This window comes from Struthio camelus, chromosome 21, assembly GCF_040807025.1.
Source record: "Struthio camelus isolate bStrCam1 chromosome 21, bStrCam1.hap1, whole genome shotgun sequence".
Lineage (NCBI taxonomy): Eukaryota > Metazoa > Chordata > Aves > Struthioniformes > Struthionidae > Struthio > Struthio camelus.
In genome coordinates, this window is record NC_090962.1 from 101,783 (window position 1) to 115,806 (window position 14,024).

The 14,024-nt window shown below is 40.1% G+C and overlaps 1 protein-coding gene across 25 annotated transcripts in view; it reads right to left on the bottom strand.

Annotated features, from left to right (window-relative positions):
* The window catches only part of SLC45A1 (solute carrier family 45 member 1), an 80,310-nt gene that overhangs the window by 37,844 nt on the left and 28,442 nt on the right, over positions 1-14,024 (bottom strand). For 21 of the 25 annotated variants that reach the window (XR_011135759.1, XM_068915895.1, XM_068915883.1 and 18 more), the window contains one exon: positions 9,843-10,045. The exons of 2 other annotated variants lie outside the window; for them this stretch is intronic. Coding sequence is in view for 16 of the 23 variants with exons in the window: in XM_068915895.1 (XP_068771996.1) it covers positions 9,843-9,902 (60 nt within the window). In the remaining 7 variants the exon portion in view is untranslated. Of the gene's footprint in view, positions 1-1,050; positions 1,150-9,842; positions 10,046-14,024 lie in introns of all 25 variants that reach the window. 2 more of the 25 variants (XM_068915906.1, XM_068915902.1) reach the window with 1 other exon arrangement.

The window sequence follows — 14,024 nt, forward strand, 5'->3', positions numbered from 1 at the left end:
GGTTTCAAATGACAGAGAATCACCTTGCAGCAGTAATAAATCATCTTCATTTTTTAAGTACTGTGCCTTCCAGTTTAAGACTTGTTTAAAACTACAGAATGAAATATTTTTCTTCCTGGAAAAGGTGTTTTGTTTTTTATTTTTAATATTCAATCTTTGGTCCTGAGAGTTTCCACGTATTTTCCTGGAAAGGTTGAAGACAGTCCAAAGATACAGTGGAAGAAAAAATGGGGTATCTAAGAATACCTGGGGTCATACCTGTCCTATGACGCTCTTTATTTAGAGAAGCAGAAACATATTAAACCAATATCAGCTTTAAAATTCTGTTAAGAGAATTAAGATAGGTCTAAACAAACTAATGCCAAAGCTCTGTTACAAGTCTGAAAACTGAGGGTTGGATGAACTCCAGGAGGACCGAGTGAATTTTAACAGGTGGTAAGAGTCATAAATGGTACGTCTCGAAAAGAATAGTTTTGCTTGTCAACAGGATGCCAGAAAACTTCCCCAAGAGTAAAGGGATAGCTCAACAATAGTTTTAACAATCTGTCTGCATAGTCTTCCGTTAAAATCTGAGAAGTTAAAATAATCTTTTGGAGATGAAAGACTAAAGCACAGCCAGTGTATATCAGAAACAAGTAGGGAAAGGACATGTGATCAAAGCACTGAACATGCCTTGCAGTGCTACACACACACACACACGGAGGCCACACACAGATGGACAATCCCAGACAGCATTCATTTATGACTGGTATGAGAAGCAAAGAGGCTATTCCTCCAAAGGCACAAGAGAACAAAACTTTTTCAGTATCTTCACATGAGATGACTCTTCTCTTATGTTCTACCCCCGGAAGGCAATTCATTCTTTTTTCTGACTTTGGAAAACATTTTCTGTTTATAAATAGTTACCCAAAAATAGAGCAACACATCTAGGAAAGCTGTTCAAATCTACCTGATAAATACATTATTAGAAACAAACCTTGGAAAGCTCTGGAAAAATTTAATGCAACTGAAGTGTTAAAATCAAACAGATAGGAAGCGAGGCAAACATACCTAGTTACATTTGTCACGTGACAATACATAAAAGAGCAAGATACTGTTCTGTCCGGCTCCATCACTTCTGCTAGAGAGTTAGCTTCTCCATTATGCAAACTGTGGTCAAAACAAGAGGGAGTAGCAGCTTATAAACTTAAAATGGTTTTAAATTACTAGAACAGAAGGAGCATCAATCAGTACCTGGCATTCATTGGCAATACTAACTCCCTTCATACTCCTCCATCCATAAAAGCAACACAGGATTTTCATACCTAGCCCTGATGAAATTCTACCTCAGGAATTATGTAGCTCGCTGCAAAGAAAAAAAACATTTAAGAGTGACTTTGTCCTCTCTGTGCTTCCAGCAAAGCCAGCCCTAGGCTATAACATTCTCTCTTAGGAGTTAGACAGCTCAAACAGTTGAGCTGTTACAACTCTTTGTCTTTTAAAACTACATAACGGTCCACTTTAAGCAACAGAGCAGAAGTAATAGGTAGTATGATTTGTATGTTTTGGTTGGTTGGTTGTTTTTTAAAACACGCTCCACTTTTAATACACTTACCAAAACCTATCAATGAACAATCCAACAAGTCCATCTCAAAGATTTACTAGCAGATAGTAACAAAAAATAAGGAGAGCTCACTATGGCACTGATTATGGTGGCAAGCGTGAGAAAGTCACAAATCTGAAAGATGATAGGTTTCAATGAGAGCTAAGTAATTTATATTACTGCCTGACCCACAGCTCTTGAAGTCCATCTTCATTCAAACCAAGGCTCACAAAACAGAAGACACGAACATTTTCTCAGGTAAAAGTCAGCAGAATTTAGAGATCTGTAAGGCATCTCCCAGGTATCTTATAGATGCCCATGTGACAAAGATGGAACTGATCTACAGAATGTTATGAGCAGCAAGGTATACCAACTTAATGAATGCCGGACTGAGAACACATCATTGCACACTGTGCTATAAAAAAATTTCTTGCAATGGGAACTCATCTACCTTGGGTGGGGCCAGAAGAATAAATGGAGGAGCAACATGTTTGAAAAATGGGGGAAGTACTAGTTTTAAAGCCCTTATTTTTCTCGCAGAGAAGTTGCAAGCTTGCCTTGCTAAAAACTTAGCGGATCAAAGAGTATGACATTTAAAAGCCCTCTTAGAAAAGACCTTGGAAAACATATACTTGTGAAGACTGTCTAGGATGCAGTCTCAGAGAAAAACTAAGTGGCTCCAAGAAAAGAGTCCAAAACTAAGCCTTTCCCATGCACAAAATGGCAGGCCTCAGCAGTCAGCTGTGTATATAGCTGTGTATCTGTATCACTCATTTTGTTGACTTTATGACATTTTCCCTAAAATATCTTAATTCTGCATAAATGACAGAAGTAATGAATTTTAGGCATCATGCAAAGTGAGGACTGTCTGTAGCTAGAACTCAAGGGGGAAAATGGCACAATCTGCAGACATCATTGGTCACTAACGCCTTTAACATCTTAAGGGAAGGATTGTCTGTACAGACCTCATTTCTCATAAAGAAATGTTATTGCAAAGATACGCTGGCAGAAAGTTCTGCAGAGAGACTACAAGTATACTAATTAGATGTGTGCATAAAATGAATCAAGAACTAAAGCAAGCAAAAAAAATGCAGATAATATTAGAGAGCCCCTCACCTAACATGTAACTGTGTAAACACCACTTCAAGTACCTTTTTTTTTTTCTCTCCCCTCTTGATACAAAAGCAATGGCAAATGCAAACAAAAACACCACACAAAACTACTCTGTCACTGAATAGACTGAGAATATGTGTAGGTAGAATATGTATGTAGCATTTATGTAGGTGCTGTAAAGAGGAAAAGGCTTGAGAGGTAAGTAGAGAACTTGGACTTCTGCTTTTGAGAACTGAAAATCTCCCATATTACTGTTTGAGACTTCCTCAGACCGATTTAAATTAATAAGACGTACTACACATAGGAGCACACCATTGCTGTTTTTTAGCCAAGGAGCCCCTGACGTCCGCACCAAAGCGGGATACTCAGATTGGGAGATTCTGTTTGTTTCTGGGGACCAAGGGATGGGTACAAGACAGATCTTAATGCAGATGATATACTGCTTTTTGCACAAGACCAATACTCTTTAAAAGCTATAGTATTCCAAATGTAGATTGGACTCAGTCTCTGTCTGTCAAATTAGCAATAGGAAGTCAGAAAAGACTCACACCTGCAGTTCTAGGGCAGTTAGAGGAGAAAGTAAAACTCCTCATAAATTTAAGTGGTTTAAAATTGCATTAAACATGTAGAATATCACTCTTACTGAAGTCTAATCTGTTAAAAGTAATTTACTTATCCATCTATTCTAAAATAAAAAAAGCTCACAACAAATAAAGTAGGGCAGGAGATGTATCAGATGGGCAGAATTACCATTAAAATGAACATATTTCCAGACTGTCTCTTTCTACTTGTAATGCTTACTTACATATGTAGAAGACGGTATTTTAAAGGCATGAAAGAACGTTCTCACGAGCTGCATCTGGAAATACCCAAGGTCATTAGTAGTGCATCAGTATTATGCAGTATTATCGCCTTCTCCGGGCAGGAGGTTATGCAGGCTCCAGCATTGTGATAGATCATCACAAAGCACAGCTGAAGGATGGTATGAACTGGTGAGCCTGGAACAAGGGAATAGACTACTTGCATCTAAGCTGGATGAACAATAAATTCAGCTTGGTTTGTAGTATTTTAGAACCCATGGTTTTATTCATGTCAAGAACCCTTTAAAGATCCTTACCTCAGCTAGGAATGCACAGTCATCGCAGTGCTATGAGATCAAGGAAACTAGTTTGAAGAATGACTGCTTTTTGTACAAGGAACACATCTCAGCAATTCCACTCTGGAATGATTATATCCGTATAAAAATTATGCCACATCCAACCACTCCCACAAAACCCCATAGCAGCCTCAAAGTCTCAAGTATTGTGAATTGCTTTCCTACAATAAAAGCAAAATACTTTTGAAAAGCCTCCGAGTGTGAGCAAACTTCAACAGCCCTCCTTCATACAGGATATTTCCAGGGACCAGGCAACCACACTACTTGTATTTCTGCTTAAACTTGGGTCTTGCCCAATGAAAGCCTTGGCTTACTTCCACTGCAGCTCTATTAGCATTGCCAGTGAAGAGAATTTATGCAGAGAGAGAAGGGACTGGTGTTCCTTCCACAATAGGGCTGATTGTCTCAGGCTGCCACATTCAGTTAAATGTTTACTTTTTTGTTTCACAACTCAACAGGAAGTGGAAGGTTAGAGAGGCCCCAGTGCAGGGCAAAGATTTTGTCATTCATCTATTCACCTCAAGCCAAGATTCCAGTGGGAGACTACTGCTTTTCCCCCCCCCCCCCCCGCCTCCTTCTTCCAGGGGACAGACACCAGGTAATAAATTAACACTCCAGCAATTCTTCTGGTCTACTTTCGTATCCTAAAAGAAATGTTAAAAGTCTAAGAGTACCCTATCAGGATTATACAAAGAGGAATTATGGCTTCCTACAACATAATACCCCCAAAATATCTTCTCTCCCCTTGAAATGATGAAGTCCTTCAGAAGCAGCATTCGTCATCATGGAAGTAAAATTAGAACAATAACAATTGTTTAATAGGAATAAGACTCTTATTCTTGGGTTGTTATGAGTGGACAAGCTGTGAAGTATGAATTCACTTGGAGAGCCAAATTCCTAGAATAGCCTGCCTACTCTGTTAAAAGGAACCCAAAATTTTCTTACTCTGCATGTATTCTCTCCCTCCACTCAACTAACAGCACGAGGAAAAAAAAAATCACTGAATTAACCAATGAAAACCTATCACAACAGTCATCAAGGTATTATTTTTAAAGAGGAATATGCATGGACGGACAAATAAACATCATGTAATTTTCAGCTAATTGAGAAGAGGCTCTGAGCTCAGTGGTGAAGGAAAATGTGAGATATTTAGACCTGGCATGAATGAGTCCTGCTCTAATGAAACTTTGACCACATCATTTCTAATGACCTGAGCAGACAGACGGTTATTGGTACACAGCCTTGGAAGAGATGAGTCATGCCCCAGTAGCACCTGTTTCTTTCTCTTCACTGACTACCAAGAAAACTGAGACGACCAGCTCCAAAGTAGAAGTCTATATTTGAACAGACAAATCCTTCCTATTCCGTCTCTAAACTACACAAAATGCAGTTCACGTATCAGGCAACAGCTATACGACTTGAAGAGACCGGGGTGCATCTACAGCCTGGGAAACTTCATCCTCAAAGAGTGTAACCTCCAAAGAGTATAAAGTGAGACTTTCCTGTAAAAGCAAGGGGATTCCAAAATTGGAAAACCAAACTAACAAAGAACAAAAACAAACAAACAAAACAACAAGAAAAACACTGCTAACTCAACAAACACATTGGCCTAACCTTCCACCCTCTGAGCTGTTTACATATATAGGAAGTAGTATTTGTTCCCTAGCTGGTTAAATGCACGGGAGCCCCATTCAAACTGGAAAGCAACCTGTGCGCTTTTCTGACGTAGCTGACATATCCCACTCCTGGTCTCATTAAAGATGCTGAAAAGTCTCTCATTTACCTAAGATGGCATCAGCATTAGGCATCTGACTGGAAAAGGGCAGACTTCTTGAAGACTGTCCTGCATTCAGCCGGACATGTTGCTCAGTCACATACTAAGAATCCCTGAACACAACTTAAAAACCTCCCTCAAAGCTGACTGTGACGTTCCGGGGCAAGTTATTCTGGCCATGAGTACTCTCCTCATCGCTGGATTTGAACTTTGCAGTTCACAGCAATCTATGCAAGCAGACTCCTGAGCTCTCTAGGTTACGAGGCAAAGCTCAGGTCTTTTACAGATCTAACATGATCAGTCAGACTAGGCTCTTTACTTCAGAATGGCTAAAAGTATTCAAATAATCTTCAGATTCCCATATGGCTGTGGGTATATTTTCACATGTCAGCAGGATTGGCGTCTCCAAGTCAATATTTCAGGTCTGAACTATATTATATCCTATATTATCCTATATATCCAGCATTTGAAGCCATGTTTGGAGACTTAAACACCACCACTGATATTCGCAGGAGGGCAACAGAATACAGAATACACTTTGACAATATTCATGTATTCAGTTTAAATTCTACTGAATCACGCACATTTTACAAAACGGGAAACTGAGATGCAAAAGGGGTTATTACTTCACTGTGTTTGCAATTCTTCTATTATGTAAAAGGGCACTGACCTCCTGTCACAAAAATAATGCAAATGGATTTAGAATGTACATTTTGTACATACTGTCACCAAAAATCATGCACACCATGAAAAATACATCTCATTTTTCTTTCAACTGACTCAAAAAGGACCATGACACAATAAAAAAAGATCCATCAGCCAGAGCTACTTGGGACATAGGAAATTTGCTAGGTAACTCAAGTGTTAGATGCAGCTCAATCCCTTAGCTAAAAATCAGAAGGCCAAGCCTTCTGCTTTACATACTTCTGCGTACTCAGTTTCATTCGGCTGGCTGTACATATTTTAGCATAAATAACTTTCAAGGCTGAATCATTACAGCTCAATGACACCGTGTAAATAGGAATGACTTCTGCTCTCATGCAACCAAGCAGGTAAAAGTCATTGGGAAGAGCCTTAGTGACATAAATGGGCTGTGCCTCATTAGGATACTGGCTCCTCATCTTTTGGGTCTCCTCAGAAAGGAGATTTGAGGACATGTATCAGCAACAGAACAGATCAGGCATCAACATTTTCTGCAGAGCCTGAAGAAACTCCACCTCTCTAAAATACAGAGATCTCATGTCCATTTTGTAGGATAGATCACATTAAAAGAGAGAGTTCAGCGCGGACATTTCTCCTTCCAGGCTTCTGTAACTACGAGCATAGCAGTTCAAGTGTCATCCAAAGCCTAATTTCACACAGCACGGGAGCGGGACCTTGCCTTTGTAGTACTGAGAAGACTGCTACATTTAAGCACAAACATTCAAAATGTTTCATTACAAAGATGCAAATTATCTACCATTTGGTAACACCTAGGGAAGAATGTAGCAAAATATTTTAAAACATTACCTTCACCTGTAAAGGTCTTCTAGGTACCTTATCAGCTCGGGGTTTTTTTTTTTGTGTGTGCTTTTTTCTCCCCCCATCAGGAACTTATCTGAGTACTAGCAAAGGAATATTCACTGTTAAACTGCTTTCTGGATGCTAAGTACTGCCACAGATTGAACATCATCCAAACGGTACACAACTTATAGATATACGCTACAGTCATTTTCCACAATGCACATTTTAAGCAACCTAAAAGCAAATTGCACCTGAGAACTTGATTCCTCTTCAGTCCTAATACCTGTTCTGTGGAGTAGGTGGTTCATGATAACACACAGAAGGAATCTGGAATGAAAGTCTGTTCCTCAGTCATGGATATGGCGTATGCTGAGCAATTAATTTCATTATTCATGCATTCCCAGAAGAAGCCAGATGGACATGGGCATGACTATAAAATAGACTCTCTAGTAGTTTCCATATGGGGATTATTTCTTATTAGCAGGAAGGAAAAGTCAGAAACCATCAAGGGGCCAATGTGGCCTCGTTTTGACCAAATCAGAGTGAAACTATTCATGAATGATTCACAAATGAATTTTCAGATCATAAAAAAGGGTTGTGAATCACAGAGTAAGAATGTAGTGCCCTAAATTCTGATGTTTGTGGGATCTGGGCTCATCCTGATGCTCTAATTCACGTATGGCATTCATTAGAATATCTTTACTCATCTTTAGTAACCACAGTGCGAGGGCAGCAAACTGTGACACACCTGATAAAACCTACTGTTTGATAATATCTGTTAGCCAAGTTTGGTTACACTTTTTGGCATGAACCACCAGAGAGCGTCTGTTTTAAAAAATAGCTGCTATAATTATAGCTACATATAAGAGATCAGTAACGATTCTGAAATGTAACTTCATATCCCTATAGGCATGTTTGCTGCTGAAGGCCAAATGAAGTGAAAGCAAGCAATGTGATGAAGTACAAATTATGACATAAAGAACACCATCCATCTCGTCAATCAGCTCCACAGACATGAAACAGATTCTAGAAGAGCTGCCTCTTAGGATTTGTGGTTTGGATGTACCCAATAGCCCAGAGCATTTGGTTCACAAGGAAAGAGCAAAAAAGAGTGCGCTAAAAGTAGTTCAGACACACTGAGTCCTGTACACCACTGTGCGGCGCTAGAGACCAAGACTGGCTTGGCATTCGCTCTGAGACGAATCTGCAACACTTACAGCCAAGACTAGGGCAGAGTCTATTCATTTGCACTGACCTCACGTTTACTTGGACATATATGATGCTTCATTCTACGCCTCCCATCCCATGAACTCTGCTCCCACACAGAAGTGTGAAGAACAGCCTCAATAAACCTGCATTTAGAAATCTAAAGGGAAAAAACAACTCTGAGAATACGCCAGCAGTCCACAATAAAAGCAAATTCCAATGCACCACTGCTCTTCCACACACACAGGTTTAACAGACAGACGAGCTCTCCAACCCAGTTCACAGCCACATTAACGCTCTTGCATGACTTTGGCACAAGAGTGAGGAGAGGGGCAGTACCTATTTAATCTAGTTTATGGATTATAGCTCCTGCGTATCTAACTACAGCTTTGGATTACAGTTTTTAGGCTCTCCCTCTCCCCAGTAATAATGGCTTTCTGTTCACTGCTTAAAATGAAAGCCACCAATCTGAAAAACAAGACTGCAGCTTTGCTGATGTAGCAGTAACATGGAGAGGCAGAGGCTGATTCTCAGGTATCCACATATCATTCAAAGGCATTTCCTGATAATCTTGTCTCATTAAAAAGTTTCAAAACACCATTTACCATTGTATTTTAAGATGACCATTGCAAATGCAAAAGGGAAAGTCCAAAAGAAGGCTCATCCACCCTCAGGCATTTCCTGCACTAATGACAAAAGCATAACACAAAACTGCTACGAAAACACTTCAAGTTTAGGTTATCCTTTTCTTGCTCGTATACAAGAAATATTTGTCTTCAAAACTGTGCCACTGTTTCTAGCTAAACTCAGAACTGCTGGAGGCGTGCCTCCAATTAGCCGTGTTAGGAAGTAAGCTCAGAGGATGAACCAGAGCCACGCTCTTAATTTTTCCTCCCACTCTTCAGGCAGGGTGGGTGCTTGATCTACTGGGTCACCTGATCTACTGGGCCCACCCTTTGCTGAAAGGATATTACCAATACTCCTCTCCATTAGCCTTCTTATTGCTTAACTGACAGAGGAAAAAGTCCCATGTCCCTTTAAGGAGTAAACAGGATTCTAGCATTCTCAGGTTAAAAACTAACATTGCAAATGATTGACTAGTCCACAAATTGCCTTACCCCCGATTACCACAGCTATGCAGCACCCTGATCATACTGACAGTTAACACTGAATTCTCTCTTCCCACCCAAGCATCTGGGCAACAGAAGCAAAAACTGACACAGAAGACAAAACACCCAGGAAAAAATTTTCACAAGTGTTGATCTGTTTCTTCTTCCTGTCCTATCTACAAACTAGCCTGAAGGGCCTTACTTTAAACATGTAGAGCAAAATCTGCAACAGTCAGGCTAAGTCTTATTGGGTGCTTGCTTCAGCCACGACTTGACCCTACTTTGAAGTAAGAGCTGGGCATGTGCTAGTCATTAATTTTCCATCCCTGCTTCATTTCCATAGGTAGAAAAGAAACATGCAAGCTAGAAGATAGACAGAGCATGCTCTGTTTTGCATACCTGACCTGGATGACTGGGGAAGCAGGATCTTGAAGTGTCTACTCCTCCTCGACACAGCATCTGATCTCTACTGAATATCAAACAGGGATACTTCTCTGCACTGCTGTTCTTCTCATGGTGTTTTGTGCTTGCGTCATGTCACCGAAATCTCTACATCCTGAGTAATCAGCACCTTCTCTGTGTTCCCCACGATTTCGGACAATCTTGAACAAAAAAAATAGAGAGCAAAGACTTATTATTCTTAACCATAAAGGTTACTGTACGTGTATTCACACATCTCTCAAAGAAAAAAAATGATGTCAGACTCAGAAAACTTCCATTCATTTGGGAAAGGTTTTAATGAAGACTTCAGTAAATGTTCTCACAGCTCACTGGTAATAATAGCACACAGATCTCTCTAGGAAGACATGGAGTCTTAATAGTTTCTCATTGTCTTTCATGATAGTCATTGCCACACAAGCAGGATTCCTGTGCTTTTTTCTGCTAGTTTCCTAACGTTCAATATTGTCTGCTGAGCCTTGAATAGTCCAAAAAAAAAAAAAAAAAAAAAAAAAAAGTCATTTTGCCACAGGTCTTGCTGCTGGGAATGTTTTCCTGTAATATAAGGAAACGCTACTGAGTTCAAACACTTCAGCAAAAACCTAAAAACCTATCAACTCTTTTTGTTCGCTATGGAAATTAGAAGGCAAAGACTTTTTACAGGAGGATATTTTCTAGAAGGCCTGGATAGGGTGGGGCAGACAGCAGTGGGAGAATTTTGCTTGTGCTGAGTGAGTTCAGAGTGCAAGAGGCATATAACGTAAATGAATCAGCAGTGCCCTCAGCTCCAGTTCTAATAGCATTTCTTTCCACATCAGGGAGAAAATCCTGTGTCTGACAACAAAATCAGGCCAAGAATGCAGCTTTCGAAAGCATCTTCTAAGCCGAGGAACAGCAAATCAGCTAGTCCAGTGAATTAGACTTCCGCAGGCAATGTGCACACAACAAAAGGCATGATGGGTACTGGAGCAAGAAGAGGAAATCTATCTTCTAAAATGCCCCAGCTCCTTCCAATTCTTTAACAGTGTCTTAGTAGTATCAGTTCAGAATAAATCAGTTCCTCTAATCTATGCATAAATAGTTCTAAAATTGGATTCCTTCTGAATGAAGTTTACCTTGCCTGAATCAAAGTGATAGCGCAGGACAAGAACATAAACCACAAGGGGTAATGAATGAAGCAAAAGAGAGAGAGAATGTCTTCCTTCCTGTAAAGTACAGCACATTTCACATTACGAAGCATGTGTTTGTAACGGAGAAGTAAAAGTACGACCTAAACGCACTCATGCCCTGCTTTTGTGCAGGCAATGCAAGCTAAGCAGATACAGTTGGTCCAGTTACAGATACAGAGGCATCTGACTGGGAAGATAGTAACAGAAATGCATTCAAGTATATCACCTGCCACGCAGACTTTAGGATAGAATTATACAAACATGCATCATTTATTACAGCCTGATCTGGCATAATAATTGCTAAGGTATGATTTTCGCTAGTACAAGTGACTTCTAAAATTAACCCATATTATCAGACCTGACTATGCCATCTATTTCCACAAAGGCCTAACGCCACCACCATTATTAGACCAGGTGATTGATCCATGGTTACTGTATTTGCAAATCCTTATAGATTGCAGCCTCCTGCAGTCTGACACTGAGGGGTATGTGTAACCGTATGACAAGATGATACCAAAAGTGACATCAGGATGTGTGCCCAGAGCAATGTTTCAATGACACGTGAGTTCAGGTGGCCTTCTGCAGTGCAGTTGCTGTGCAGGGGCAGTGGGTAGGGAGGATCGCCTGATGCAGATGTTTGAACTCCATGAAGGCTGCAACACAAAATTCTGCTGCCAAGTCTTGAACATAGACATGCTCATAATTAATGCCTGCCAAGTATGAGAAATCAGAGTGACTTCAGTAGGACTAAGGTTTTACCAACAGAGAAGCCTCCCAGCTCCTAACAGAAAAGACTAAGGCAGTTGAATTTGTTCCAGCTGATTACTATATACTCTTTTAGAAAGAATATTATATACGTTCTCCCGCTATAGAAGGCTCCACAATACACTTGCTCCTTGTGAGAGGGGAAGATGGCTTTATTGTAACCTACAGAAACACGCCAAGTAATTTAAGTAAGAATGCTTAAGTAAGAAAGTAAAAACACTTTCCATTGGAATAGTTATATGCTTAGATCAAACTCAGTTATGTTGCTAGTGAGACTAAAAGCAAGGCAGCTTCTTTTTGCTTCAGGATTGGGAATATTCCTCATGATTTAGCACATTATAGCATATGGGAGACCTCCATCTGTGCCTAGTCTTCAACCTTTGAGACCTGCTACCCAGCACCAGCAAACTCAAGTGCTGGTAGCACCAAAAGGGGCAAGCTTAAAAAAAAAAAAAAAAAAAAAAAAAAGGAATCTCTCTAACAAGTTTTTAACTGTGTCTACAAGTTTTTAACTGTGTCTAGAATCTGCTGTCACCTGTGTGGGGATGCAGGACTAGCTCATATACCCTGAGGCCTACATTCTACATATGGAGTTCTGCCCATGGTAAAAAGCATTCTGCATCACAAAACCATTTATTTCAAAGTCTTACTGAAAGTCTATAAGCATTCAGTGTTATGGTACTGGGAACTTGAATGATAGGTAACTAGAATATGCAAGAAAGTGAGTATTTTTATAAGCGAAGAGTTTTGAATGAGAAAAATTAAATACTTAGTGTCATTCTCCTGCTGTTTCTCAGGCATGCCTTCCCATATGAAAATCCTATCTCTTTGCAAATATGTAATCAGGTAATTGCTTTCCTGGTGAGGCAAGTGCTCATTACTACTACAGGCAATGCTCTGTTCCGGATGTTTGTGACAGTCAGGCTCATGAAAGGCTAAGTAGCTGAGGAAAAATAAGACATCAGAACATCTTTAACTACTTGTTTTTGCTGGGTGATGCTATGTCTATAGCACAGTCAGAAAAATTTCGATATTTAGGGACAAATGCCCCTCAGAATGCCTATGTTATACCTAAAGACTCTTCCAAGCTGGCCTTTCTCCTCTCTGTTCAACCTACGGCATGCTGCTTTACAGATACAAATAACGCTTCCTGCACATACAGTCAAAGAAAATGAGATTTCAGGAGGTAATGCGTCTCTTTATCCACAGAATAAACTCCCTCCTGTTTTAGGAAAGGCTTCTGGTGCCAAGTTCTTTATAAGGTATTGAGCAATTACTTATGTGGACCATATCTTGAGGCAGCTGCAGGTGCCCTGCCTCTAAGAACTCCACACCGTTTAAATGCTAACAGCATCAATAGTGCAGACAAAACTGAGGGCTCAATGTTATGAGGTCACTGCATTTAGCTTAATTCATATGCAAGAACTCAGTCACAAGTGTAGTGACTTCTACCTTCTACCTCAGATGACAAAGTGGTCTGCAATTAATGCAGAATCCGTCAAACAAAGGGATATTGCTGGCCAGCTTTAGTAGTGATGGCTTAAATGATTTAGCAGGGTCAGGTGCAACGTTAGAATAGCAGCAGTGACAGGAGTCTCTGCAGCAAATAAGCCTGTTGGAAGGTCTTATTGCCTTTATTTCCAGGGCCACTCATCTTTAGTAACAGATTATCAACAGAATTTTGAGTAGAGACCTCTTCTGTTCTGTATTTGCATAGGCCCAACAAAGACCTAGTGAATTAGACTTGAATGAGCTGCTCAAAGACAAAACAGTACATAACAACATAATTTGATTCTGAAAGGATACAGACTTTTAAATCTTCCTTCTATGATTACCATCCCCACCCCCCTCAAACTGGTTAAGACTCATTGCCTGCCTGCAGTACTGCTGTGCTCTCTCTGCCTCTGGGAAAGGAGATAAATCTTATCAAGGAGTAACTATAACAGAGAGCAGACTGTACTGTCAGCCGAGTCAATGCAGGTATACCCTATAGTTCCCTTACTTACCACTGTTCACTTGCTAAATGAACTGACCCGAAGAGTCAGTCATTGCAACAAAATGATATCTTGTGTAAAAAATCTGAACTAGTAACCTCTAATATTCTTTGAACACTTGCATTAATCAGGGAGCAGTAAGTACAAGGTGCCACTGCCTTGGTGACTCATGAACAAGAGAGACTTGGCACCTCTTACAGCTCTGCGTAACCATC